Raw genomic sequence first — 27445 nt, forward strand, 5'->3', positions numbered from 1 at the left:
ACTAAAGGACCGAGTTGCTGTGGGAGGAAAAGATGGCGCTGCCCATGTTAAGAGGTTGCTACCGTAGCAGGCCGCCTTCAGTACTGATTCGTTTCTTGAAACCTGATCACGTTGTGCAGCCCCAGTCCAACAAGACTACTCGCCTGGCTCCAAATTTGTCCGTTGGTGTCGCTTCCACAGTCCGATCTTACAGCTCTGATCGAGGTGGAGGTAAACAAAACCAGAAGGTGGTTGTGGTTGGCATCCCCAACCCTTTCATATGGTTTCGAACCCGAATATACTATTTTTTGATTCGGGTTTATTTTGACAAGGAATTCAAAATCGAAGAATTCACAGAGGGATCTAAACAGGTAGGTAGGCTACAGTCCGTGGAATAAGTAGTCTCTACCTAGTTAGACCAGAAATACTTAATTTCTTATTAAAGTATGCTTGACTAATACCACAGCTTGCCAAGAGAAACAACGTGGGCGTAACTGCAAGCTAAGTTTTGTACACAATCCAGTTCTTGTGAAATGTTTGACTGTTACCCCTTCTAATCATGAACAGTTGAACTTGTTCCTTAGTGCATCTTACATAATTGTTACGTTGTGTTATAGCTCAAATATAATATGTTGTTGCAGGCATTCTCCCATGTTTCAAGACTGTTGTCAGGGAGTCAATTTGAGTCTCTTGAAGGTCTGGTTGCTAAAGACGTGAGTATTATATTCTCAGACATTTTTGCACAAATCATTTCAGTGTAGAATTGATAGGAGAGCTGCTAGTGGGTTGGGGGGTGGCAGCCAGCCCTAGCGGTTTAGAACATTGTAACCAAAAGGTTGCTGGTTCAAATCCTTGAGCTGACTAGGTAAAAAATATGCCAATGTGCCCTTGTGCAAAGCACTTAACCCTGATAGCTTCTGTAAGTCATTCTGGATACTAGCGTCTGTTAAATTAGGGGTTCCTAAGCTTTTTCACGGGAACATCCTCCGCCCCCCCTTCCAGCATCCTCCGCCCCCCCCTTCCAACATCTTCTCCCCACATCAGTTTCTATGGGCACAACCACTCTTCATGACACAAACTGTTCACACCCCTCTGTTTTTTTCTTTCTTTCTTGCAATTCTATACATTTTGCCATGTCTAATGTGTATTCATGTGATATTTGAGTGACTCAAACATTACAACATAATCTATGGGCTAAATGTCGCTGACATGGGCTAGTTCATCTAGACATTTCTTACAAGTTATAAATGTCTCTTTAAGGCAGGGTTTCCCAAACTCAGGGCCGAGTTTGGAAAAGCCTGCTCTAAGGTGTGCAATGACTGACATGACGAGAGGAAAACTGACGATGCACTACCCAATTTTGAAATTGCATCTTGTGCAACTATTACAACTTTCAGGGGTAGGTTGTTAGCCGGACTGCTGAACTACTGTGCTAAATAACTAAAAATATAAATGTATACCACGTTATCTGCAGGTATTAGGCCCTTTCTCATATTTCCTCTCTGTATTTTCTCCCTCACAGCTGATTGCAAAACTGGAGGAGAAATGTGCTCTGCTCCCTCCCAGCCACCTGCAAGCACTTTCTGCTGATCCGGAAGACTTGATGTATACAACACCGGGGGATGTTGGCATCTGTTATGATGATGATGGTAAGAGCCAGGTTATCTACACAGCAAAAAACTACACACTAAACCACCTACTCCTTTACTATGACTGATCATTTCTGATGTCAACAGTCAGTAATATGTTAACTAAATGTGGGTGGATTCCAATAAAATGATGTATTTCCTTCTGTATAGACTTCGATTTCATATCTGTAAGAATTGAATAAGTGATTGGATTAGTAAGCACTGTGCCATTACATTTCAGATTGACAAATGGGAGCTCATCAAGGGAAGGAAATTAGTTATCACAGTAGTCTCATTCACCAGAGCCTGTATGCCTGGTGTGCAATAAATGCATTTGCCATAAGAACTGAATGACCTGGCATAGGCGTTTTTAGGGCTGGCACTATTACCGTGTAACTGACGTTTATGGATGAAAACTGTCCTGAAAATAAAATTATCCCCCCCTTCACCTTTATTTAACCAGGTAGGCAAGTTGAGAACAAGTTCTCATTTACAATTGCGACCTGGCCAAGATAAAGCAAAGCAGTTCGACACATACAATAACAGAGTTAAACATGGAGTAAAACAAACATACAGTCAATAATACAGTAGAAAAATTAGTCTATATACAATGTGAGCAAGTGAGGTAAGAAGGGAGGTAAAGGCAAAAAAGGGCCATGGTGGCGAAGTAAATACAAAAAAACAAGTAAAACACTGGAATGGTTGATTTGTAATGGAAGAATGTGCAAAGTAGAGAGAAATAATGGGGTGCAAAGGAGCAAAATAAATAAATACAGTAGGGAAAGAGGTAGTTGTTTGGGCTAAATTATAGATGGGCTATGTACAGGTGCAGTAATCTGTGAGCTGCTCTGACAGCTGGTGCTTAAAGCTAGCGAGGGAGATAAGTGTTTCCAGTTTCAGAGATTTTTGTAGTTCGTTCCAGTCATTGGTAGCAGAGAACTGGAAGGAGAGGCGGCCAAAGGAGAAATTGGTTTTGGTGGAGACCAGAGAGATATACCTGCTGGAGCGCGTGCTACAGGTGGGTGCTGCTATGGTGACCAGCGAGCTGAGATAAGGGGGGACTTTACCTAGCAGGGTCTTGTAGATGACCTGGAGCCAGTAGGTTTGGCGACGAGTATGAAGCGAGGGCCTGCCAATGAGAGTGTACAGGTCACAGTGGTGGGTAGTATGTGGGGCTTTGGTGACAAAACGGATGGCACTGTGATAGACTGCATCCAATTTATTGAGTAGGGTATTGGAGGCTATTTTGTAAATGACATCTCCTAAGTCGAGGATCTGTAGGATGGTCAGTTTTACAAGGGTATGTTTGGCAGCATGAGTGAAGGATGCTTTGTTGCAAAATAGGAAGCCAGTCTGTCGATGAGGATGTGGTGATTGACAGAGTCGAAAGCCTTGGCCAGGTCAATGAATATGGCTGCACTGTTTCTTATCATCTTATCGATGGCGTTTAAGATATCGTTTAGGACCTTGAGCGTGGCTGAGGTGCACCCATGACCAGCTCTGAAACCAGATTGCATAGCGGAGAAGGTATGGTGGGATTCGAAATGGTTGGTAATCTGTTTGTTGACTTGGCTTTTGAAGACTTTAGGAAGGCAGGGTAGGATAGACATAGGTCTGTAGCAGTTTGGGTCAAGAGTATCCGCCCCCCCTTTGAAGAGTGGGATGACCACAGCTGTTTTCCAATCTTTGGGAATCTCAGATGACACGAAAGAGGTTTGACAGGCTAGTAATAGGGGTGGCAACAATTTAGGCAGTTCATTTTAGAAAGAAAGGCTTCAGATTGTCTAGCCCGGCTGATTTGTAGGGGTCCAGATTTTGCCGCTCTTTCAGAACATCAGCTGACTAGATTTGGGAGAAGGAGAAATGGGGAAGGCTTGGACGAGTTGCTGTGGGGGGTGCAGTGCTGTTGACCGGGGTAGGGGTAGCAAGGTGGAAAGCATGGCCAGCCGTATAAAAATGCTTATTGAAATTCTCAATTATAGTGGATTTATCGGTGGTGACAGTGTTTCCTATCTTCAGTGCAGTGGGCAGCTGGGAGGAGGTGTTCTTATTCTCCATTGACTTTACAGTGTCTCAGAACTTTTTTGAGTTCGTGTTGCAGGAAGCAAATTTCTGCTTGAAAATGCTAGCCTTGGCTTTTCTTACTGCCTGTGTATATTGGTTTCTAGCTTCCCTGAAAAGTTGCATATCACGGGGGGCTGTTCGATGCTAATGCAGAACGCCATAGGATGTTTTTGTGTTGGTTAAGGGCAGTCAGGTCTGGAGAGAACCAAGGGCTATATCTGTTCCTGGTTCTAAATTTCTTGAATGGAGCATGCTTATTTAAGATGGTGAGGAAGGCATTTACAAAAAATAACCAGGCATCCTCTACTGACGGGATGAGATCAATATCCTTCCAGGATACCCCGGCCAGGTCGATTAGAAAGGCCTGCTCGCTGAAGTGTTTCAGGGAGCGTTTGACAGTGATGAGTGGAGGTCGTTTGACCGCTGACCCAGTACCGATGCAGGCAATGAAGCAGTGATCGCTGAGATCTTGGTTGAAAACAGCAGAGGTGTATTTAGAGGGCAAGTTGGTTAGAATGATATCTATGATGGTGCCTGTTTTTACGGCTTTGGGGTGGTACCTGGTAGGTTCATTGATAATTTGTGTGAGATTGAGGGCATCAAGCTTAGATTGTAGGATGGCTGGGGTGTTAAGCATGTTCCACTTTAGGTCGCCTTCAGAGCTCGTGCTGCTAGATAGATGGGGGGAAATCAGTTCACATATGGTGTCCAAAGCACAGATGGGGGCAGAGGGTGGTCTATTGCAGGCGGCAACGGTGAGAGACTTGTTTTTAGAGAGGTGGATTTTTAAAGTAGAAGTTCAAATTGTTTGGGTACAGACCTGGATAGTAGGACAGAACTCTGCAGGCTATCTTTGCAGTAGATTGCAACACCGCCCCCTTTGGCTGTCCTATCTTGTCTGAAAATTTAGTTCGGGATGAACATTTCAGAATTTTTGGTGGTCTTCAAAAGCAAGGATTCAGACACGGCTAGAACATCCGCATTGGCAGAGTGTGATAAAGCAGTAAATAAAACAAAGGAGGCTTCTGTTAACATGCATGAAACCAAGGCTTTTACGGTTCCCGAAGTCATCAAAAGAGAGTGCTGGGGAATAGGAGTGGAGCTAGCATTTTATTTATTTTCCTTTATTTAACCAGGCAAGTCAGTTGAGAACAAATTCTTATTTTCAATGACAGCCTAGGAGCAGTAGGTTGGCCTGTTCTGGGGTCAGAACAACAGATTTGTACCTTGTCAGCTCGTTACTAGTCCAACGCTCTAACCACTAGGCTACCCTGCCACCCATTGCGAACCGCAGGTGGGAATTTTGATCTGGTTACATGTACATTGAACAACACAGCAGCTTTTCAGCATGCTTTGTTATTTCTGTATAACAAAAAAATAAACAACGATGTTGGCTCTTTTACACTGGGGTCAATGGGAAAGAATGTTGTTTTCTCCAATTTGTAGGCGTGGTCGAGGGGAATTTGTTATTACATAATTATTGACTCGGAGTATGGCTGCCTGGTATTGTGATGCAATGATTTCCATGGTACTGTAAATATTCATTCAAATTATGTTAACATGGCTCATGCAATGACATTTATTTTTTGTAAGGTCAAGTAAGTTGAATCAACAAATCACAGCATATTGATGGGTACACTTCCTGCTTTTACATCTTGATTTTAATCATCCAAAATTCTATGACTGTCACAGCCCTACTGTAGGCGTTTTGTTGTTGTTACAAAAACATTAATCTCTCTTCTTTCAGGGCGGAAGTTTGTCAGTATTCTGATGAGGTACTGGTATCTAACAAGTGCCCGGTTGCCTGAGGAATCATTGGAGGGAACACGCATCTTTCAGGTGGCCATAGGTGGTGAGGGTGAGCCAGAGACTAAGAGATTGCTCACAGCGAACTATGAGTGAGTTTTTTTTGTTTGTTATTGTTGCTAAAGTACAATGTTCACAGTTGATTTAATGGTCTGCAGTTGGAAGTGGCTGTGATAAAGCAATTCAAGTATCTCTCTGACAAATAGAAAGCATTAAGTCTGCAAACAGTCTTAGATCCTAGATCTGTTCCCAAGGAAACAACTACCTGCAGTAACCTCCTTTGCATGACTGTCAAGTGTCTCACATGCTTAATGTTTACACTTCCTGTTTAACAACCCTTTTATCCATCATGGCTTTTTGCAGATTCCAAAGGGAGTTTACTAAGGGGGTGCCACCGGACTGGACCATCACCAGGATAGAGCACTCCAAGCTGCTGGATTAAACTGGGATTGTGAATGGAGATTATAGGGGGAAATGGAGAGTAGTAGAGAGACATAGAATGGAAGACCATCCTTCTTCCTGACCCTACAAGAATATCCCTCTAACTGCTAAAATCTTGAGATGCTCCTCAGGAGCAAAATAGCTCTCAAACTCAAGACCAGAAAATATATGGGGAATATTCGGGGCAAACTTTCTATCTGCCAGAAGTCATATACTATCCACTGTAGAAAAAGAGCAAAAGTCAAACATGTCTGTTCATAATTGTACTACTATACAGAAGTCTGTGTAAGACCAGGTTTTTTCGTTTTTTTGCCCTTGTCTCAGCAAGCACCGCAATCAGTGGTCAAAACTAGGCTTTGTCAGTTCTGCCTCTAAGGCCTGAGATTCATTATTTTGTTTAATGGGGAGGGTAGACGAGGCATCCAGACAGTGTGAAAATGAGCTCGGTATTGAGATTCACCATATTGAGATTCTGTCTTCGATCTGCTGCTGTCCACGCTTTGGCGTCTTCAAGTAGAGCGTGCACACTTTCTGTTTAGGTTTCAGATGTAAACAAAACAAAATTATGATAATTCAAGCATGCCCTCAGCAAACTTTTCTCAAACCTCCTTGTACTCTTGCTTTCACACACTCAATAGTTATGTAGAGAGGATGAATTCCAACTATGCCATAAAAATTACTATAGCTACTGTTTCCATTTCTTGAGATGTGCTCTGTCACCAGAATAGTCCATCTGAACATAAGTGATAACCAATTACTGTTGGTGACTGAAAGTATACAGTTGAAGTCGGAAGTTTACATACATTTAGGTTGGAGTCATTTAAAAACTTGTTTCAACCACTCCATACATTTCTTGTTAACAAACTATAGTTTTGGGAAGTCGGTCAGGACATCTACTCTGTGCATGACACAAGTAATTTTTCCAACAATTGTTTACAGACAGATTATTTCACTTATAATTCACTGTATCATAATTCCCGTGGGTCAGACGTTTACATACACTAAGTTGACTGTCTTTAAACAGCTTGGAAAATTCCAGAAAAGGATGTCATGGCTTTAGAAGCTTCTGATAAGCTAAATGACATCATCTTAGTCAATTGGAGGTGTACCTGTGGATGTATTTAAAGGCCTACCTTCAAACTCAGTGCCTCTTTCCTTGACATCATGGGAAAATCAAAAGAAATCAGCCAAGACCTCAGACGTTTTTTTTTGTAGACCTCCACAGGTCTGGTTCATCCTTGGGAGCAATTTCCAAATGCCTGAATGTACCACGTTCATCTGCACAAACAATAGTACTCAAGTATAAACACCATGGGATCACGCAGCTGTCATACCGCTCAGGAAGGAGACGCGTTCTGTCTCCTAGAGATGAACGTACTTTGGTGCGAAAAGTGCAAACCAATCCCAGAACAACAGCAAAGGACCTTGTGAAGATGCTGGAGGAAACAGGTACAAGAGTATTTATATCCACAGTAAAACGAGTCCTGTATCAACATAACCTGAAAGGCCCCTTGAGCAAGGAAGAAGCCACTGCTCCAAAACCGCTATAAAAAAGCCAGACTACGGTTTGCAACTGCACATGGGGACAAAGATCATACTTTTTGGAGAAATGTCCTCTGGTCTGATGAAACAAAAATAGAACTGTTTGGATTATGTGGATATATTGAAGCAACATCTCAATACATTAGTCAGGAAGTTGAAGCTTGGTCGCAAATGGGTCTTCGAAATGGACAATGACCCCAAGCGTACTTAGTTGTGGCAAAATGGTTTAAGGACAACAATGTCAAGATATTGAAGTGGCCATCACAAAGCCCTGACCTCAATCCCATATAATTATTGGGGGGCAGAACTGAAAAGCATGTGCGAGCAAGGAGGCCTACCACCCCGACTCAGTTACACCAGCTCTGTCAGGAGGAATGGGCCGAAAATCATCCAATTTATCGTGGGAAGCTTGTGGAAGGCTACCCAAAAGGTTTTACCCAAGTTTAACAATTTAAAGGCAATGCTACCAAATACTAATGGAGTGTATGTAAACTTCTGACCCACTGGGAATGTGATGAAAGAAATAAAAGCTGAAATAAATCTTTCTGTTATTATTATGACATTTCACATTCTTAAAATAATGTGGTGATCCTAACTGACCGTAAACAGGGTAATTTAACTAGGATTAAATGTAAGGAATTGTGAAAAAACGGAGTTTAAATGTATTTGGCTAAGGTGTATGTAAACTTCCTACTTCAACCGTATATACTGAGATCATGTGACACTTAGATTGCACACAGGTGGACTTTATTTAACAAATTATGTGACTTATGAAGGTAATTGGTTGCACCAGATTTAGGGGCTTCATAACAAAGGGGGTGAATGCATATGCATGCATATTTTTTTAAACTACATTTTTTTCATTTCACTTCACCAATTTGGACATTTTTGTGTATATCCATTACATGGAATCCAAATAAAATTATATTTAAATTACAGGCTGTATTGCAACAAAAACAGGAAAAACGCCAAGGGGGATGAATATTTTTGCAAAGCACTGTAAAGATGGCCTGGCCATTTGTGTTTGTATTTACCTTAAGGTTTGCAAATACCCACACACAACACACTTGCTATGACTATGTGTTGGTGTTTTTTAAAATATTATGTTTGATTTTGTGTTTTGCCCCCCTGACCATCCGCTCAAGAACAAATCGACCCGCTGCTGAATCTAGTTGATGATCCCTTGTTTTGAACGTTTTCTCACCACCAAACATGGCCGAGAGAGGAAGTCCAGTCACGGGTTGTGGGAGAGGATGGAGCAAGGTGAAACTGGGCCAACATTCTGCTAATTTTCTCAATACATTTTTCTGTTCCCAAAACTACAATCTGTTACGAACACAGAGCACTGAACTTTATAGACTTGATGCTTTGCCAGAGTTTTAAAGAATAGCGTTGTTTGGGACTGCAAGGTTGAATTGAGTTTGTTCACACGCGCACTTCACAGAGGTGTTCCAATCAGGTATCAAGGTAAGACACAGATGCAGACCTTGTCGAAGTAACAATGTTTAGTACAGCAACCGGGGCAAAGGTACAGGATGGCAGGCAGGCTCAGGGTCAAGTCGGACAGAGGTCAGCAATCCAGAGGCGGGGCAAAGGTACAGGGCGGCGTGCAGGGTCAGTGTCAGGGGCAGGCAGAGTGGTCAGGCGGGTGGGTACAGGGTCAGGACAGGCAAGGGTCAAAAACTAGGAGGACGAGTAAAGAGAGACTGGGGAAAAGCAGGAGCTGACACAAAATGCTGGTTGGCTTGACTTACAAAATGAACTGGCAACAGACAAATAGAGAACACATATAAATACATGGGATAATGGGGAAGATAGGCGACACCTGGAGGTCAGTGGAGACAATCATAAAGACATGTGAAACAGATCAGGGTGTGACAGTTCCCTAATAATTAAATATGCAAATATATGCTACAACATGCCAATAGGATCTTGCTAGCTCGTGCTGGGCTTTGTCCACCTCCTTGCCTGTTCTGCCCACTATGTTAAATTTCCTCCCACTGAATCGAAGAATGAAAGATGGCGGAAGCAGAAGTTGAAGTGAATTCTGAATACCATGGAGATAGATTCAAGGAGAATTGGAGTATTGTCCAAAAGAATGGAAAACGGAGCAAAGTAGTGTACAGTGATGAGAAGGATCCTTCGTATCTAGTAGGAGTACAGTATGTTAATGAGGAGCAGCTGAGCAGAGTACCAATCTTGAAGAAACCATTTTAGTTATCCAAACTGGGGGAGAGTGTGCTATGATGATCACGAGAGGCAGGCTTGTTTAGATTTTTTGGTGCTTCTGTGGAGGGAACATGCGTTGTGTCTTAACCGATTTGATAAGTTTGAAGTGTCGTGTGTGTTTCTTTGAAACAGGGCACCCCTCAAGGGTGTTATACCTGGTCTTGTGGGAAGTCAATTTCAAAGAGATTAAAAATATTCCTGGAGTGATTGAAGCTCGCCGGATGAATTGTGTGGTGAATAGTGAAAAAGTGAATCTGTTCTTTTGTTTTTTGATATGGAGTCTCTCCCTACTCAAGTGCAGTTAGGGTTTATTATCTATAGAGTCAGAGCATGTATCCCAAGACCAATGCAGTGTGATCATTGTAAAGCTTTTGGTCATTCATCAAGTATTTGCAGAAGGGAGAAGTCTATATGTCCAAGTTGTGGAAAAGATCATATTATGTGTTATAGTGATGAATATGTGACAAGTTGCAATTGCGGTGGGAACCATGAAGCCACGTCTTTCGAATGCCCCACAAGGGTGAAAGGGAATGAGGTGGCCAAAGGTTGTACAGTCTTTCATATGCAACAGCTGTGAAAACCGTTGAGGGATGGCATGGTGCACCAGAAGAGTTCACGGTAGTGGATCGGTCTACACTGCAGGCTGCAGTGGTTGCCTTTCACCAGCAGGATCTGGACATTTTAAAGATTAAGAAGGTGGACTTTGTGGCCTTTATAGCTATGGTAATTAATGACACTGCCAAGGTGGAGAGAAGGTCCAGGAAGATAGTAATCATAGTGGATGCGGCGGAGCAGTTGCTGGGGCTGAAAGATTTCTCAACGAAGGAGTTACATGGAATATTGGGTGTGCTACCTTTTATAAAGCGAGGGATCACGTATAGCTGTGTGGGAGAGGGAGTGGAACAGGAGTATGTAGTGGTAGAGGTGTGGTTGATAGGGGGGAATATGGTAATAGTGAACTTTTACAACCCGTGTAAGAGACTGGAGTTGCTGGCCCTTGGGAATGTAGAAGGTCAAGATAGGAGACGGGTAATGTGGTGTGGGAATTTTAATGCTCATAGTACTCTCTGGGGATGGTTACGGACTGATGTAAATGGACAAGTGTTGGAGGAACTACTGGATGAGAAGGGGCTTGTTAGTCTTATTGATGACCGGGGAACCAGGATTGATCCAGTAACTGGAAATGAATCTGCTCTGGATCTTACTTTGAGTTCAAGTTCAACGGCAGGCAGATGGAGTTAGGAGGTTTCGGAGGAATCTACAGTGGGTAGTGATCACTATACTATCATGTGTACTGTAGGAATGAGGGAGGAAGAATCAAAAGGAAATGGATTGAGGAGATTAATATTTGGGAAAGTGGAGCGGGGTCAGTTTCAGGAGTGAACAGAAGCTGTCCCAGGTAGATCTTAATTCAGATATAGAAACAGTCAATGAGGGAATAAGAGGAGCAATAATAGGGTCTGCAAGGCAAGTGATTCCTATGGGTACAGGGGGGAGAAAGAGTAACACAGCCCCCTGGTGGAGTGAAGAGTGTAGAGAGGCAGTGAAAAGTAGGAACAGCGCTTTCAGAATGTTGCACAAGCAGTAGCAAGGAGGATCATTAGGACAGCTAAGAGGGAGTATTGGTGCCGGTTCTGTGGAAACATAGGCCGGACCACTCCTGTGGGAGAGGTATGGGGGATGATTAAGAGGATGAGTGGGGTCAGAAGAGATTGGGATATCCTTGTGCTGAAAAGTGGGGAGATTGTTGCAGTGAGAGATGTTAGCCCAGGCATTTGTAATGGTGCACACATCAAAGAATCTGACAGAAGAGGGGCAGCATGGGAGAGAGAGGGTCAGAGGAGAACATCCGGGGGTCCTGGATCAGAGAGAGATGGTGGGAGACACATTGAATGATCCAGATGAAGAGTGCATTAGCTAAAGCTGGGGTAACATCTTCTGTGAAGGATGAGATGTGTTACATCATGATGGCTCATCTCAGTGACACTGCAATGGGGAAAGTATTGGGCTTTTATAATAAGGTGTGGCAAGAAGGGAAATTGCCTGGAAGTTGGTAGCAAGCGGTAGAGGTGCCAATAAGGAAACCTGGGAAAGACCCTACTAGTCCTTCAAACTACAGGCCGATAGCATTGACATCTCATTAGGGATGCGCAATATATCGGTATATCGGTGAACATATTGGAATTGGCCGATATTAGCTAAAAATGTCAACATCAATATCGGTGCATACCTATATAACGTAGATACATTTAAAAAATATGTTTTTATTTAACTAGGCAAGTCAGTTAAGAAAAAAATCTTATTTACAATGACGTCCCGGATGACGCTGGGCCAATTGTGCACCGCCCTATGGGACTCCCAATCATGGCCAGATGTGATACAGCCTGGATTCAAACCAGGGACTGTAGTGACGCCCCTTGCACTGAGATGCAGTGCCTTAGACCTCTGCATCCATGTGTGTGTGTGTGTGTTAACTATTAAGCTGTACTAGAATGCTTAAAAGGCCACACTTTTTAAAAATCAGTTATCGGTATCGTATTTTTGGCAAGGAAAATATTGGATATTGGTATCGGTCAAAATGATCAAATCAAATGATCAACAAAATCTGAATACAAGCTTTTGGTGGATAGGCAATTGCATGGCGAGAGAGGTGGGGATGTTTGGGAGGGAGTGTAGCCCCTTTGTGGGTCTTCTTGCAATCCCACCTTGGTGTCTCCCTCAACCAGTGATAGATCTAGGGTTGCTTGTGAGGGTAAGATATGTTGAGGAAAGAGTAGATTCAGTTGTAAGTGAACATTTAAGGACACAAAACTATGCTTTCTAGAATATATTCACAGATGGACCTAAGGACCCTAAAACAGGGAGGAGAGCAGCAGCTTTTAGTGTTCCTGAGTTTAATATGGCAGTGACGAAAAGAGCAACGGATCATTTATCCGTTTACACAATGGAGTTGTTGGCCATACCATTGGCTGCCGAGTGTGTGCAGGAGGTGAGGCCAGACAGGTTAGTCATCTGCTCTGACTCCTGTGCAGCATTGATGAGCTTAAATGCATGTGTGTCTCAGAGCAGACAGGATGTATTGTATGAGGTTTTGCGTTGTTTGTATAGGGTGAAAAATATTGTGATGTTCCTCTGGGTACCAGGTCATGTGGGAGTAGAGGGGAATGACAAAGTGCATAGTATTGCCAAGCAGGCTCCTAAACATCCTAATGTTGAGATGGAATTGTCAATCAATAAAGCAGAAGCCAAGGGATTAATAAGAACAGTGGTTAAAAATAAGTGGCAAGTGTTGTGGAACAGGGAGAGTAAGGGAAGACATCTGTATAAGATCCAGGAACAGATGGGGTCTGGGAGGTCCTCAGGCCCGAGGGAGGAAAGTGTAGTCACAAGGCTGGGACTGGGACACACAAGGCTAAATAGTACATTGAAAGTGGTGGGGAACCATCCGTCTGGGAGGTGTGATCATTGTCAGGAGGAGATGAACACAAGGGAACATGTTCTATTTCAGTGCCAGAAATATGATGAGAGAAAGTGAGCGATTGTTATTAGATTTGAGGAGTAATGGGGTTGAAGAGCCAGGATTAAGTGAACTGCTGTGGAAATCTTCAGGGGATGTGGTATTTCATTGTGTATTTCGTTTCCTTCGGGAGACGAGAATATTGGGTAGGATTTAGACCTTCGCTCCACACTCCAGTCCAGTTGGAGGCGGTAATGCACCTTAAAGTTGGTTGCCAACCGCCATATAGAATCCACAGAAGAAGGAGAAGAAGAAGAAGATCAGGTTTAACAGAGAGAGGGTTTGCAAAAGGAAAAATGGAAACAGTATACCTGTAAATAGACAAAAATCCGAAAGACAGTAGACATGAGAGTCGCCACTGTGGCCTTTTACGGGTGTGCACTGGGTCTTCTGGCGATGGGCCTGCGAGAAATGTTTTCGGGATTTGAAGAGAATAGGTGCACAATGACCTATATGTTCGAGTACCCCGAGTACCGGGTGAGTAGTTTGCCTATTGACCTCAAACAAATGGCACCGTGCGCGACTCGGTTTCGGTTCGGCGTAATCACTCGGCACTGTCAACAACACTCGGAACGTTGCTGCCAAATGCGTAACATTATTTTAGTGTCCATCCTTTTCAGGACGAGCTAGCATCACCCCCCCCCCTCCTCCAGCTGTCAATGTCCAGCTGTGATTCTTAGAGCCTTAATATGGATATGCCTAGCTATAAATTAGCCCATGACCGATATACCATGTTGAAGCTCAAGCTACCTGTTGTCGTAAAGCACCTGCATATTAGGCTTCCAATTTCAACATCGCACCTCATGCAAGATTTTCAGGACGATTTCCTTGTTGAGGGTGTCGACGGACTGTGTCATGCACACCTAGCTACGTTTCACATTTACCATGGAATTGTACATTATTTCTAGTACTAGCTGCAATAGAGAGGTGGCATGGTAAGCAGTTACTGTATGTTGAGGATGCTGAGTGAGTGTGTGTGGTGTCATTGTATGTTACATCAGGGCTCAGGAGATCACACCTTGTGTTGGAAGCTGCAGTTGATCCATGATAAGTACTATAAGGTGATTATTCCACCCATTGAGTGCCTGGCACAACCATATGGCCCTGTGTGGTCTGTCTGCGCTCACCATGGTGCTGATAAAATATGAAGAATTGGTCCAATCTATTAGAAGTAGCTATTATATTTATTACCCAAAATTGTTCTCGGATCTGATTTGCTCAATCAAGAGTCAGTATCGGCCACGTGGTGCCACACCTCTCCTGTCGTTCAGCATGCACACACACACACACAACGATGCTTTCTCTCTCTACTGTTTTTTCTTCTTCTCTGTGATGTGTTAATCTGTCTAGAAGTGTGGCTCAGCTGTTCCCAGCATATGGCTCTACCTCTAGGGAGGTGTGTGTGTGTGTATCCTTAGTGTGTTGTACGTTAGGCCCGGAGAGTACGAGCTCTATCAGGGATGTGTGTGTCCTCACTATGTTTGTGTGTTGACAGCGTATTGCCCTGCCCCGACGCGTGGCCCGCCAGTACCCAGCGTATGGGCTTTACCTGTACGGAGAGGGCCAGTACGCTCAGGACACTCGCGGACTAAAACTAACCGGGGCCCCTGTTCTTTTCCTACCTGGAAACGCAGGCAGCTACAAACAAGGTGAGCCTCTATCACCATTAACCAAACTCATCCACTTTTCAAATTTACTCGAATCGAACATACCCACTCAACTCAGATTAGGGAATATCACAAGTTTGCTCTCTCCATTGCTCTAACAATGGAAGCTAAGAATTTTCAATGTACAATATCTGATTCAGTTGCATATTGTACATAGGCTGGTGAAACTCTTGTATTTGAGAAAGATCTTATGGAAGGGTTGCCCAACTGGAGGTGATTTTATTTTGTCCCCCAAGTTTTCTAAGCAAAATAAAAAAATATATATATCTATTGAATATGTTTTGGGCATCAAAATGCGCTATGAGGACCCAGAGGATGTCACTTGATTAATAATATGCTTGTTTCCAAAGGGGGGTGTAGAAACACCAGCAAATCAGCTCCAAGGGATTTTAATTCTGGAAATCTGTTCCAAAGTATTCCCACACATACAGTGTTTGTGTGATCGTATACAAGGTTTCAAATGATTCTGTTTTAGTTAAATATTATATCTGTGTGGTCAATTTGAGGTTTACAAATGATTTGTGATTATGTTCTCTTCCTCCTGATCTTCTGGCTGAATTTAGTTGATTTTCCCTGTTCTATGCCCACTCTAATGCAGATCTATCCTCTTCTGGTTTGGTGTTGCTAGTGGCTGCTGGTGGGAGTAGAACACCCACGCTCTCTTTCTCTCACTCTCAATCTTGCATGCGTACGCCCACCCCCACATACACACATGCGACATGCACATAGTTTGCTATTTTACCATTATGTGCATGATGGTATTCAGTGTCGTCCATCATGAGTTCTGTTGCATTAGTCTATTTACATGTTATGGTTACAATCACAAGCACATACCTCAACCAAGGCATGATTTTTATTTATTTATCTTTATTTAACCAGGTAGGCTAGTTGAGAACATGTTCTCATTTACAACTGCGACCTGGCCAAGAGAAAGCAAAGCAGTGCGATACAAACAACAACACAGAGTTACACATGGAATAAACAAACGTACAGTCAATAACACAATAGAAAAGTCTATATACAGTGTGTGCAAATGAAGTAAGATTAGGGAGGTAAGGCAATAAATAGGCCGTAGTGGTGAAATAATTACGATTTAGCAAATAAACACAGAAGTGATAGATGTGCAGAAGTTGAATGCCCAAGGAGAGATTCTGGTGTGCAAAGGAGCAAAATATTTTTTATATATATACATAAAATAAATAACAATATGGAGATGAGGTAGTTGGATTGGCTATTTACTGATGGGCTATGTACAGGTGCAATGATCAGGAAGCTGCTCTGATAAGCTGATGCTTAAAGTTAGTAAGGTAGATATCATTCTCCAGCTTCAGTGACTTTTGCAATTTGTTCCATTCATTGGCAGCAGAGAATTGGAAGGAAAGGAGGAATTGGCTTTGGGGGTGACCAGTGAAATATACCTGCTGGAGCGTGTGCTACGGGTGGGTGCTGCTATGGTGACCAGTGAGCTGAGATAAGGCGGGGCTTTACCTAGCATAGACTTATAGATGACCTGGAGCCAGTGGGTTTGGCGACGAATATGAAGCGAGGGCCAGCCAACGAGAGCATACAGGTCGCAGTAGTGGGTAGTATATGGGACTTTGTTGACGAAACGGATGGCACTGAGATAGACTACATCCAATTTGCTGAGTAGAGTGTTTGAGGCTATTTTGTAAATGACATCGCCGAAGTCAAGTATCGGTAGGATAGTCAGTTTTTTACGAGGGTATGTTTGGCAGCATGAGTGAAGGATGCTTTGTTGCGAAATAGGAAGCAGATTCTATATTTCATTTTGGATTGGAGATGCTTAATGTGAGTCTGGAAGGCGACATCATTGATGTGGCCAACTCTTTTCTCTGTATACGAGAATTGAACCCTGTGGCACCTTCATAGAGCCTGCCAGAGGTCTGAACAACTGGCCCTCCGATTTGATACACTGAACTCTTTCTGAGAAGTAGTTGGTGAACCAGTCCAGGCAGTCATTTGAGAAACCAAGGCTGTTGAGTCTGCCGATAAGAATGCGGTAATTGACAGAGTCAAAAGTCTTGGCCAGGTCGATGAATACGGGTGCACAGTATTGTCTTTTGTTGATGGTGGTTATGATATCGTTTAGGACCTTGAGCTTGGCTGAGGTGCCCCCATGACCAGCTCAGAAACAAGATTGCATAGCGGAGAAGGTATGATGGGATTTTAAATGGTTGGTGACCTGTTTGTTAACTTGGTTTTCGAAAACTTTGGAAAGGCAGAATAGGATAGATATAGGTCTGTAACAGTTTTAGTCTAGTGTTTCCCCCTTTGAAGAGAGGGATGACCGTGGCAGCTTTCCAATCTTTGGGGATCTCAGATGATATGAAAGAGAGGTTGAACAGGCTAGTAATAGGGGTTGCAACAATTTTGGCAGATCATTTTAGAAAGAGAGGGTCCAGATTGTCTAGCCCAGCTGATTTGTTGGGGTCCAGATTTTGCAGTTCTTTCAGAACTTCAGCTATCTGGTTTTGGGTGAATGGGAAATGGGGGAGGCTTTGGCAAGACGCTGTGAGGGGTACAGAGCTGTTGACTGGGGAAGGGGTCGCAGGTGGAAAGCATGGCCAGCCATAGAAAAATGATTATTGAAATTCTCGATTATCGTAGGTTTATTGGTGGTGACAGTGTTTCCTAGCCTCAGTGCAGTGGGCAGCTGGGAGGAGGTGCTCTTATTCTCCATGGACTTTACGGTGTCCCAGAACTTTTGGGAGTTTTGGCTACAGGATGCAAATTTCTGTTTGAAAAAGTTAGCCTTTGCTCTCCTAACTGCCTGTGTATATTGGTTCCGAACTTCCCTGAAAAGTTGCATATTGCAGGGGCTATTCGATGCCAATGCAGAATGCCACAGGATGTATTTGTGCTGGTCAAGGGCAGTCACGTCTGGAGTGAACCAAGGGCTATATCTGATTCAAAAAAAAAATTGAATGGGGCATGCTTATTTAAGATGGTGAGGAAAGCATTTTTAAACAATAACCATCCTCTACTGATGGAATGAGGTCAATATCTTTCCAGGATACCTGGGCCAGGTCGATTAGAAAGGCCTGCTCGCTGAAGTTTTTTAGGGGGTGGTTGTTTGACCGCAGACCCATTACGGACACAGGCAATGAGGCAGTGAGTACGCAACGAGTGCTCCTGCACATTGGCAAACCGGGCTATACGCTACTGCTACACTCTGTTCATCATATATGCATAGTCACTTTAACCATAACTACATGTACATACTACTTCAATCAGACTGACTAGCCGGTGTCTGTATGTAGCCTCGCTACTTTTATTGCCTCACTACTGTATATAGCCTGTCTTTTTTTACTGTTGTTTTATTTCTTTACTTAACCATTGTTCACCTAATACCTTTTTTGCACTATTGGTTTGGGCCTGTAAGTAAGCATTTCACTGTTGTATTCGGTGCACGTGACAAACTTTGATTTGATCGCTGAGATCCTGGTTGAAGACAGCAGAGGTGTATTTAGAGTGCAGGTTGGTCAGGATGATATCTATGAGGGTGCCTGAGTTTACGGATTTGGGGTTGTACCTGGTAGGTTCCATGATAATTTTGGGTGAGATTGAGGGCATCTATCTTAGATTATAGGATGGCCGGGGTGTTAAGCATATCCCAGTTTAGGTCACCTAACAGTACAAACGGTGAAGATAAATGGAGGGGAATTAATTCACATATGGTGTCCAGGGTGCAGCTGGGGGCTGAGGGGGATCTGTAACAAACAGTAACAGTGAGAGACTTGTTTCTGGAAAGGTGGAATTTTAAAAGTAGAAGCTCAAACTGTTTGGGCACAGACCTGGATAGCATGACAGAACTCTGCAGGCAGTCTCTGCAGTAGATTGCAACTCCAGCCCCTTTGGAAAGTTCTATCTTGTCGGAAAATGTTGTAGTTGATGTTAACATGCATGAAACCAAGGCTTTTATGGTTAGTCAACAGAAGTCAACAAATGATAGCACCTGGAACTGGGGGCTACAGGGCCTGGGTTAACCTCTACATCACCAGAGGAACAGAGGAAGAGTAGGATAAGGGTACGGCTAAAGGCTATAAGAACTGGTCGTCTAGTGCGTTGGGGACAGAGAATTAAAGGAGCAGATATCTGGGTGTGGTAGAATAGATTCAAGGCATAATGTACATACAAGGGTATGGTAGGATGTGAGCACAGTGGAGGTAAACCTATGCATGATGATGATGATGAGAGGTTTAGTCTCTGGAGGCATTAATTAATGTAGGTGAGGTCTCGTCATGCGTGTGGGTTTGGACGAAAGAGTTATCTAAGACAATTTGAGCGGGACTGAGGGCTGTGAAATAAAGCAATAAAAACTAGCCAAGACAGCCGTAGACAAGGCATATTGACATTAGAGAGAGGCATAAAGCAATCACAGGTGTTGATCAGGAGAGCTAAGGTAAACATAATGGGGTACAGTGTTATTGAAACAGTCCAGGGGGCATCGGCTGTGTAGCCGAGTGATCATAGGGTCAAGAGTAGCAATGGGTGAGACAGGGTGCTGTACGGTATTCACTACTACACTCGGCGAGCAGGGGACACAGCATTCAGAAAAAGCTAATGGGCCGGGGCTAGTAGATGGTTCTGCGGCGATATAACAGAATAGCCTGTTGAGACTGGAGGTCGACTGATTATGATTTTTCAACGCCGATAATGATTATTTGAGGACCAAAAAAAGCCGATACCGATTAATCGGCCGATTTTAAATAATAATAATACAAAAAAATATATAATTTTAATGTAATTTTTTATTTATTTATTATTATTTATTTTTTATATATACATATTTACAATTACAACAATACTGAATGAACACTTATTTTAACTTAATACATCAATAAAATCTATTTAGTCTCAAATAAATAATAAAATGTTCAATTTGTTTTAAAATAATGCAAAAACAAAATGTTGGAGAAGAAAGTAAAAGTGCAATATGTGCCATGTAAAAAAGCTCATGTTTAAGTTCCTTGCTCAGAACATATGAAAGCTGGTGGTTCCTTTTAACATGAGTCTTCAATATTCCCAGGTAAGAAGTTGTAGGATGTAGTTATTATAGGACTACTAAAATCTGTCCAAAAATGCAGATTACCGATTATGAAAACTTGAAATCAGCCATTCCGATTAATCGATTGACCTCTAGTTGAGACCACATCGGGCGATCACGTTGGCAGTCCAGTCATGTTGGATCAGTGGGGCTCTGTGTCGACAATAAAGGTTGCAGGCCAATTGGCAAATTAGGTGGTTGTAGCCCTAGAATTAGTTGGTATATGGGCCTAGCTCGAGGCTAACTGGTGCTTGCTTCCGGACAGAGGCGTTAGCTAACAGTAGCCACTCGTATGCAGCTAGCTAGGAGTAATGATCCAGAGTGGCAGTAATCCGGTGATATGGTAGAGAGAAGCAGTCCGATATGGTCTGAGTTGATATCGCGCTGTGCAGACTGGCTGGTGATTGTCCAAGCTAAGGCTGGCTGATTCCGGGGGGAAAAGGCGAGGACAGCTAGCCGTGGCTAACAAAGACTAGTAGCTAGTTAGCTGGCTAGCTCCTAATGGAAGTTCCAGTTATAAGGAATAAAAATAGCAGATCTGTTCCACATTGGGTGAGGCGGGTTGCAGGAAAGTGCATTTCGTTTGAAGATAGAAGTGAGATTATGATGTATACGAAAAAAGACCGGCTATATACAAGGGTCCATCTTGGATTCATGATCTTTAGATGTTTTACATTCAACAACATCAGCACTAAGTAGGCTATGTTTAGGCTACTTTAAAGCCTGTAAAGCCTAATACCTAGTTTTACATTAAACACACTTAAAGGGATACTTTGAGATTTTGGCAATGAAGAGCTTTATCTACTTCCACAGTGTCGGATTAACTCATGGATACTCTTTGTCTGCATTCACTAGGAAAGAAGTTGGGAGGTAATTATGCAAGCCAATGCTAACTAGCATTAGCACAATGACTGGTAATAGTATGTTAACCGCTAGCTGTTACAAAAGACTGCCAGTCATTGCTCTAATGGTAGTTAGCAATTGCACTAACTCTAGTTAGAAACTTACTTTAAATTGTACGCAGAGACATACAAGTGGTATCCACAATTATCCCTTTAATCAGAGTTGATTTAAACTGTTAAAAGGAGTGCTACTGTTCATAGGGAGGTGAAATGAGGTCCAGGTTCACAGGTAAATTGATTGGATGCTTAAATCCATAATCTACACACTGCCCTCTGTTTTGCTAAGCAGATTACTTAACTCCAATAGTAAATCTAGTCTATTCAGAGGTCATCTTGTGTTGATATCCATGAGCTTTGGTCAACCTTAATCCTCACATGGGGGGACAGCCACTGTTCAGGGATGTGGTGGATGAATGTCAGGGATAAGCAAAAAAAATAGAAATTAAAAGGAAATTTCACCCTGGTTCTGCCACGGCACATAGTCATTACTATATTAACAGCATTACGTTCTTTGTCATAAACATCAAGATTATCGAAACCACAAGCTAGAACGAGCACATTTTCATTTCACTAGTAGAAAGTTTAGTTTTTTTTCTGTATTTGGCTGCTAAACAACAAAGTCCAGCATTAATTAAAAAAAATATTTTTTATATATTTATATTTTTTTAATCAAAGTTACCATTATTTAACTAGGCAAGTCATTTAGGAACAAATTCTTATTTACAATGACGGCTTAGTTGGTTAACTGCCTTTTTCAGGGGGCTGAATGACAGATTTGTACCTTGTCAGCTCCGGGATTCAATCCAGCAACTTTTCAGTTTCTTGCCCAACGCTATAACCACTAGGCTACCTGCCACCCCCATTCATAGTGAATGCAGATACCGCCCTGCTCGGTAGAAGGGGGTGCCCACAAACTTGGATGATGGTGTTATTTACTTCTAACGACCAACACACAGTAATCTCAGAACTTCTCTAGGCAAGATATTTTTGAAAACATGTGTTTTTCATCATGCCTGTGTGGTGTTCTGTCTAGCTGTGCTAATAACAAATGAGCACGAAAATGAGTTCGTGCCTTCGGAAAGTATTCAGACCCCTTCACTTTTCCAAATTTTGTTAGGTTAGAGCCTTATTCTAAAATGTATTAAATATATTTTTTCCCCCATCAATGTATACACAATAATCACAAAGCAAAAACAGGTTTTGAAGCATTTTTGCTAATCTAGTAAAAAGAAACTCAAATATTACATTAACATAACTATTCAGACCCTTTACTCAGTACTTTGTTGAAGCACCTTTGACAGCGATTACAGCCTTGTCTTCTTGGGTATGACGCTACAAGCTTGAAACATCTGTATTTGGGGAGTTTCTCCTATTCTTCTCTGCAGATCCTCTCAAGCTCTGGATGGGGAACGTCGCTGCACAGCTATTTTCAGGTCACTCCTGAGATGTTCGATCGGGTTCAAGTCTGGGCTCTGGCTGGGTCAGTCAAAGACATTGAGACTTGTCCCGAAGCCACTCCTGCATTGTCTTGGCTGTGTGCTCAGGATCGTTGTCCTGTTGGAAGGGGAACTTTCGCCCCCAGTTTGATGTCCTGAGCGCTCTGGAGCAGGTTTTCATCAAGGATCTCTCTCTACTTTGCTCCATTCATCTTTGCCTCGATCCTGACTAGTCTCCCAGTCCCTGCCACTGAAAAACATCCCCAGAGCAATGCTGCCACCACCATGCTGTAGGGATGGTGCCAGGTTTTATCCAGACGTGGTGCTCGGTATTCAGGCCAAAGAGTTCAATCTTAGTTTCATCAGACCAGATAATCTTGTTTCTTATCGTTCTTTGAGTCCGTTACGTGCCTTTTGGCAACTCTAAGCGAGCTGTCATGTGCCTTTTACTGAGAAGTGGCTTCCGTCTGGCCACTCTGCCATAAAGGCCTGATTGGTGGAGTGCTGCAGATATGGTTGTCCTTCTGGAAGGTTCTCCCATCTCCACAGAGGAACTCTGGAGCTCTGTCTGAGTGACCATTGGGTTCTTGGTCACCACCCTGACCAAGGCCCTTGTCCCCGAATGCTCAGTTTGGCAGGCAACCAGCTCTAGGAAGAGTCTTGGTGGTTCCAAACTTCTTCCTTCCCATTGAAGACATCATTGAAAATAATCATTTGTTCTTAACTGACTTGCCTAATTAAATAAAGGTTAAATAAAAACATTTAAAAGAATAATGGAGGCCACTGTGTTCTTGCAGACCTTCAATGCTACAGAAATGTTTTGGTACTTTATAAAAAATTTTTTTTAAATAAGCTATTTCTGTTTTTGCTTTGTCATTATGAGTTTTTGTGTGTAGATTGATCGGGGGAGAAAACATTTTAATCAATGTTAGAATAAGGCTGTAACGTAACAAAATTAAGAGAAAGTCAAGGGGTCTGAATACTTTCCCGAATGCACTGTAAACTATACAGTGTTTAATGCTAACTCAAAAAGAGAACTTGGTATTCAACAAGAATGTTTTATGGTAAAAGTAGCATACACAAATACAGTATGAACAATGTAGTACAGTTCAGTGTGTAGAAAACTGTAGCTACAGATTGTTACACCAGATAATGTGATTTTACTGAATATTTTCGGTATCCATTACTGGGAGTTACAGGATAGGTACTGCTTGGTGTAACACAGAGAATTTTCGACCAGCCTTAGCTTAGCAATACTGCCTTTGTGCTCGATTCTGGGAACACAAGTCTCAATGTCTGTGTCTAGTTGCAGGGGGTCCTTTTTGAATTTAGAAAATGCTCTGTCATTAAAATATTTGTTTTGCTCCACGAAGTAATCCAACATCTTGCAACAATGCCACCATCTTGTCTATTTCAAGCCTTCTCTCATTGATCGAGACAGTTGGGTGTCTAAACAAAGACGGCATCACTAAGGTTGGTTGAAAATCCTCTGTGATATACCAAACAGTACCTATCCAGTAACTCCCAGTAAGAACAATCTTTGGTTAAATCACATTATCTGGTTTAATAATCTATAGATAAGAGAACTGGCGATCAGCAGATGATGGGAGAGGTGGTCATGATGAAATTGACATTCACAAAGGAACATGCAGTAAGATGAGAGTGATCAGTGTCGTGAAGTTCAGGGAATAATTGTACGGCTGTGGGAGTGGTCATTATCAAACTGCCATTCTCTTGAGTCATCTTCTGCTTGAAATACAGCATAATGTCCAATCCACCAAGAGGGAAACAGTTCTGCCACAATGACACACACAAGCAAAGGAATTATTTTTCTGTATCTAGAATTCACTCCAGGATGAAGCCCAGGCACCACAAGATATTGTCTATAAGACAAACAAATATAATGAATTATACTCTATTGTACAGTTTGAACGACAGTTGAACTATGCCAGCATAACATCACCATTAGGGTAGAGAAGTTGAACATATGCACAGGCAGAGATATTACATTTAGAACAATATCTAGCCTAATATAAATAAATATTGCATAACCCTCAACCTTTGCACAGTGACCAGACTGTACAAATGTGCCTCGGCAGGCAGACAGACAGACATGGCTGTAGCTAGATACTATCAGGCATGCTTAGGCAAATATATTTATCGTAAAACCAGATTCAGTTTGAGATTTACAACAGTAAAGTGTTGTACACCGTGCTTCTACACCTGCATTGCTTGCTGTTTGGGGTTTTAGGCTGGGTTTCTGTACAGCACTTTGAGATATCAGCTGATGTACGAAGGGCTATATAAATACATTTGATTTATTATTGTTTGTCCTCTTAGCTAGCTAGCTGGATATTATTACATCTGTTAGGATTCCAATCTTGCATCATGCCTATAATTTTGTGAGATTGAAATGCATCCACGGTCATAAACAATGTCAACCTTTGTCAATTATGTTACATAGCTGGCTAGTAAAATTATTTACAGTTTCTAATGTTACACGTTTGCTAACAAGTTAGCAGGCGCCAGACTAACTAGCTTGCCAGCTCCAGTCATGTGGTAACGTTTGCTGGTAAACCTAGCTTTAAGTGGCTGGTTGTATATTGTAAACAGCAAGCTAAAATGTTATATCTCAGATTGTTAAACCTCTTCTATGTTTAGTCATAGATATAGCTACCTGTAGTTGTTTAGCTAACTTAGCGATCTAGCTAGACTAGATGGCTACCTACCTAGCTAGCTAGCTAGCTACCCAAGTTATGACACGCACATGGTGTTCTGTAGAATTAGGGTTTGACCTAACTGCATAGCCCTGAGCTACGTGTCCTCCCTTGCCCAACTTCTGGTTATTATATATATTTTTTATCTTATCCTTAAGTGTTAGTCTTCTCATAGCTTTCTAATCGGTCTATGACCTCTTATGTCCTCTCACCAGCTCGCTCCCTGGGTTCGGTGGCTCTGAGGAAGGCTGAGGCCCTGGAAGGAGGGTTCCACCTCAACGTGTTCACCATCGACTTCAACGAGGAGCTTGTGGCCCTGTATGGAGGCAGCCTGCGCCGGCAGACCCACTTCCTACACGAGAGCATCAAGGCCATCCTGTGCCTCTACAAGGTATATTATATAAGAAACTGTTGTGTGAGCCCTCTTAAAAACATCAGATATATAAATGCTAACTAAAAATGGCTAACAACTGACTTTACACCCAAGCCCAAATCGACCCCTACCCCCCTAGGCACTTGTCTGAGAGGGCAGGTGGAGTTTTTGCCATATTGCTTAAACTATCCAATCCTCTCAGATAAACACAAGTGCCTCGGGGCTAAGGATCAATTTGGGATTGGGCATTAGACTGATAAACTAAACATCACACCTACCTCTTTCTCTGCAGGATCATGAAGCCCCCCCCCATAGTGTGGTGCTGGTGGGTCACTCCATGGGGGGAGTGGTGGCCCGAGCCCTCTTCACCCTGCCCCGCTTCAGCCCTCGCCTTGTCAGCCTCATCATCACCCAGGCCTCCCCTCACCAGGCCCCCGTGCTGTCCCTCGACGCACACCTACTGGGTATGGAACACACACACACACACACTAGGGCTTACAAAGTATAGTAACCCCCAGCACTGTGATCTGTCTGTATTCTCTCCTTTCTGCTCTGCGTGTGTGTAGAGTTCTACTCTGCTGTGAGACAGCGCTGGGTGGGTCGAGCGGAAGACCTGCGCAACGTGACAGTTCTCTCCGTGGGGGGTGGTTACCGTGACTACCAGGTGCGCTCCGGCCTCACGGCCCTGCCCTGCCCCCAGGACGACCCAAGCAAGCTGTCTCTGGTGGTAAGACTCAACAAAGTCAAAGTTTCTGCTGCATTCACATTTTACATGTTTTATCTGCACATTTATTTTGTTGACGTTTCGGTCAAATCGAGCCTTGTGAACTGCTGTAGGCTTTGTAACTATTCTATCACTTGAGACAAAATTGTCCACTCAAAATCTTTACATTTAAAAGATTATATATGCTTTATTGTCTATAAACGTACTGAAAACAGAAATGTGTATTTTTATGCTCCCAACCCAACACACACACACACCAAGAGGCTGGAAGTAATGGGTCAGCTGCAGTACAGCGCCCTAAGCGCTAGGCTACCTGCCGCCCAATTAGTTAGCCACATGCCAAAAACAATATACACTGAGTATACTAAACATTAGGAAGACCTTCCTAATATTAAGTTGCACCCCACCCCTTGTAACATCAATTCATTGGGGCATGGACTCTACAAGGTGTCGAAAGCGTTCCACAGGAATGCTGGCCCATGTTGACTCCAATGCTTCCCACAGCTATATCAAGTTGGCTGGATGTCCTTTGGGTATTGGACCATTCTTGATACACACGGAAAACTGTTGAGAGTGGAAAAACCCAGCAGCGTTGCAGTTCTTGACGGTGCGCCTAGCAACTACTACCATACCCAATTCAAAGGCACTAAAGTCTTTTGTCTTTCCCACTCACCCTCTGAGTGGCACACATACACAATCTAGGCTTAAAAGTAATATTTAACCTGTCTCCTCCCCTTCAGCTACAGGGATTTGAAGTGGATTTAACAGGTGACATAAGGGATCATAACTTTCACCTGGTCGGTCAGTTTTTTTTATGTGCGTTTCATTCAGATAGCCCAGATGAATTTCGATTGGCCCAAGTCCTTCAGCCGTGCATTCAATTTCAAACTGATAGTGTTAATATCCTTTTCTGTTTTTCTTTTATGAAGGTTACTGCTGTTCCTAGGACCTGGGTGTCCACGGACCACCTGTCCATTGTTTGGTAAGTAGAGGAATTCAATTTACAGCTTGCTTGATGTAATCTCCAGACCCTCTTCCATAAATATGCAAGTCATTTGCTTATTGTGTTTTTTTCCAGGTGCAAAGAGCTGGTTCTGGCCACTGTGCGGGCATTCTTTGACCTCATTGAACCTGAAACGGGACAGGTGAGTATCACACTGGCTCACTAGACTGGAAACCAGGCAGGGCCTCCTTGACTGATCTCAAAAACACAGGATAGGCAACATTTTGGATGCCATTTGGGAATTTGCTTCCAACTATTGGCGCTTGTAACGCCAGGGTAGTGGGTTCGATTCCCGGGACCACCCATACGTAGAATGTAGAATGTATGCACACATGACTGTAAGTCGCTT

General features: G+C 42.9%; 2 protein-coding genes across 4 annotated transcripts in view; both read left to right on the top strand.

Moving 5' to 3' along the window:
* On the top strand, nucleotides 1-6611 carry LOC124042863 (m-AAA protease-interacting protein 1, mitochondrial-like). Its single transcript, XM_046360998.1, has 5 exons — nucleotides 1-350; nucleotides 621-692; nucleotides 1502-1628; nucleotides 5419-5569; nucleotides 5841-6611. The coding sequence occupies exons 1-5, from the start codon at nucleotides 33-35 to the stop codon at nucleotides 5917-5919; spliced, it is 747 nt and encodes a 248-aa protein (XP_046216954.1). The 5' UTR covers nucleotides 1-32; the 3' UTR covers nucleotides 5920-6611.
* A 1547-nt stretch (nucleotides 6612-8158) lies between these two features.
* The window catches only part of pgap1 (post-GPI attachment to proteins inositol deacylase 1), a 30366-nt gene continuing 11079 nt past the window's right edge, over nucleotides 8159-27445 (top strand). For 2 of the 3 annotated variants that reach the window (XM_046362689.1, XM_046362690.1), the window contains exons 1-7: nucleotides 13454-13683; nucleotides 14702-14855; nucleotides 25212-25387; nucleotides 25662-25833; nucleotides 25936-26096; nucleotides 27023-27075; nucleotides 27172-27238. In XM_046362689.1, the coding sequence (XP_046218645.1) occupies nucleotides 13552-13683; nucleotides 14702-14855; nucleotides 25212-25387; nucleotides 25662-25833; nucleotides 25936-26096; nucleotides 27023-27075; nucleotides 27172-27238 (915 nt within the window). In that variant the 5' untranslated portion in view covers nucleotides 13454-13551. Of the gene's footprint in view, nucleotides 8724-13453; nucleotides 13684-14701; nucleotides 14856-25211; nucleotides 25388-25661; nucleotides 25834-25935; nucleotides 26097-27022; nucleotides 27076-27171; nucleotides 27239-27445 lie in introns of those variants that run through there. The other variant, XM_046362692.1, reaches the window with a different exon arrangement.

The sequence above is a fragment of the Oncorhynchus gorbuscha genome, linkage group LG09 (genome assembly GCF_021184085.1).
Source record: "Oncorhynchus gorbuscha isolate QuinsamMale2020 ecotype Even-year linkage group LG09, OgorEven_v1.0, whole genome shotgun sequence".
In the NCBI taxonomy this organism is placed as follows: Eukaryota; Metazoa; Chordata; class Actinopteri; order Salmoniformes; family Salmonidae; genus Oncorhynchus; species Oncorhynchus gorbuscha.

Excerpts from the sequence above, each read along its gene's own strand:
- LOC124042863 (XM_046360998.1), top strand. The coding sequence starts at position 33 with ATGGCGCTGCCCATGTTAAGAGGTTGCTACCGTAGCAGGCCGCCTTCA. Across the intron at positions 351-620 it reads TCACAGAGGGATCTAAACAG|GCATTCTCCCATGTTTCAAG; the intron begins GTAGGTAGGCTA and ends ATGTTGTTGCAG. Across the intron at positions 1,629-5,418 it reads CATCTGTTATGATGATGATG|GGCGGAAGTTTGTCAGTATT; the intron begins GTAAGAGCCAGG and ends CTCTTCTTTCAG.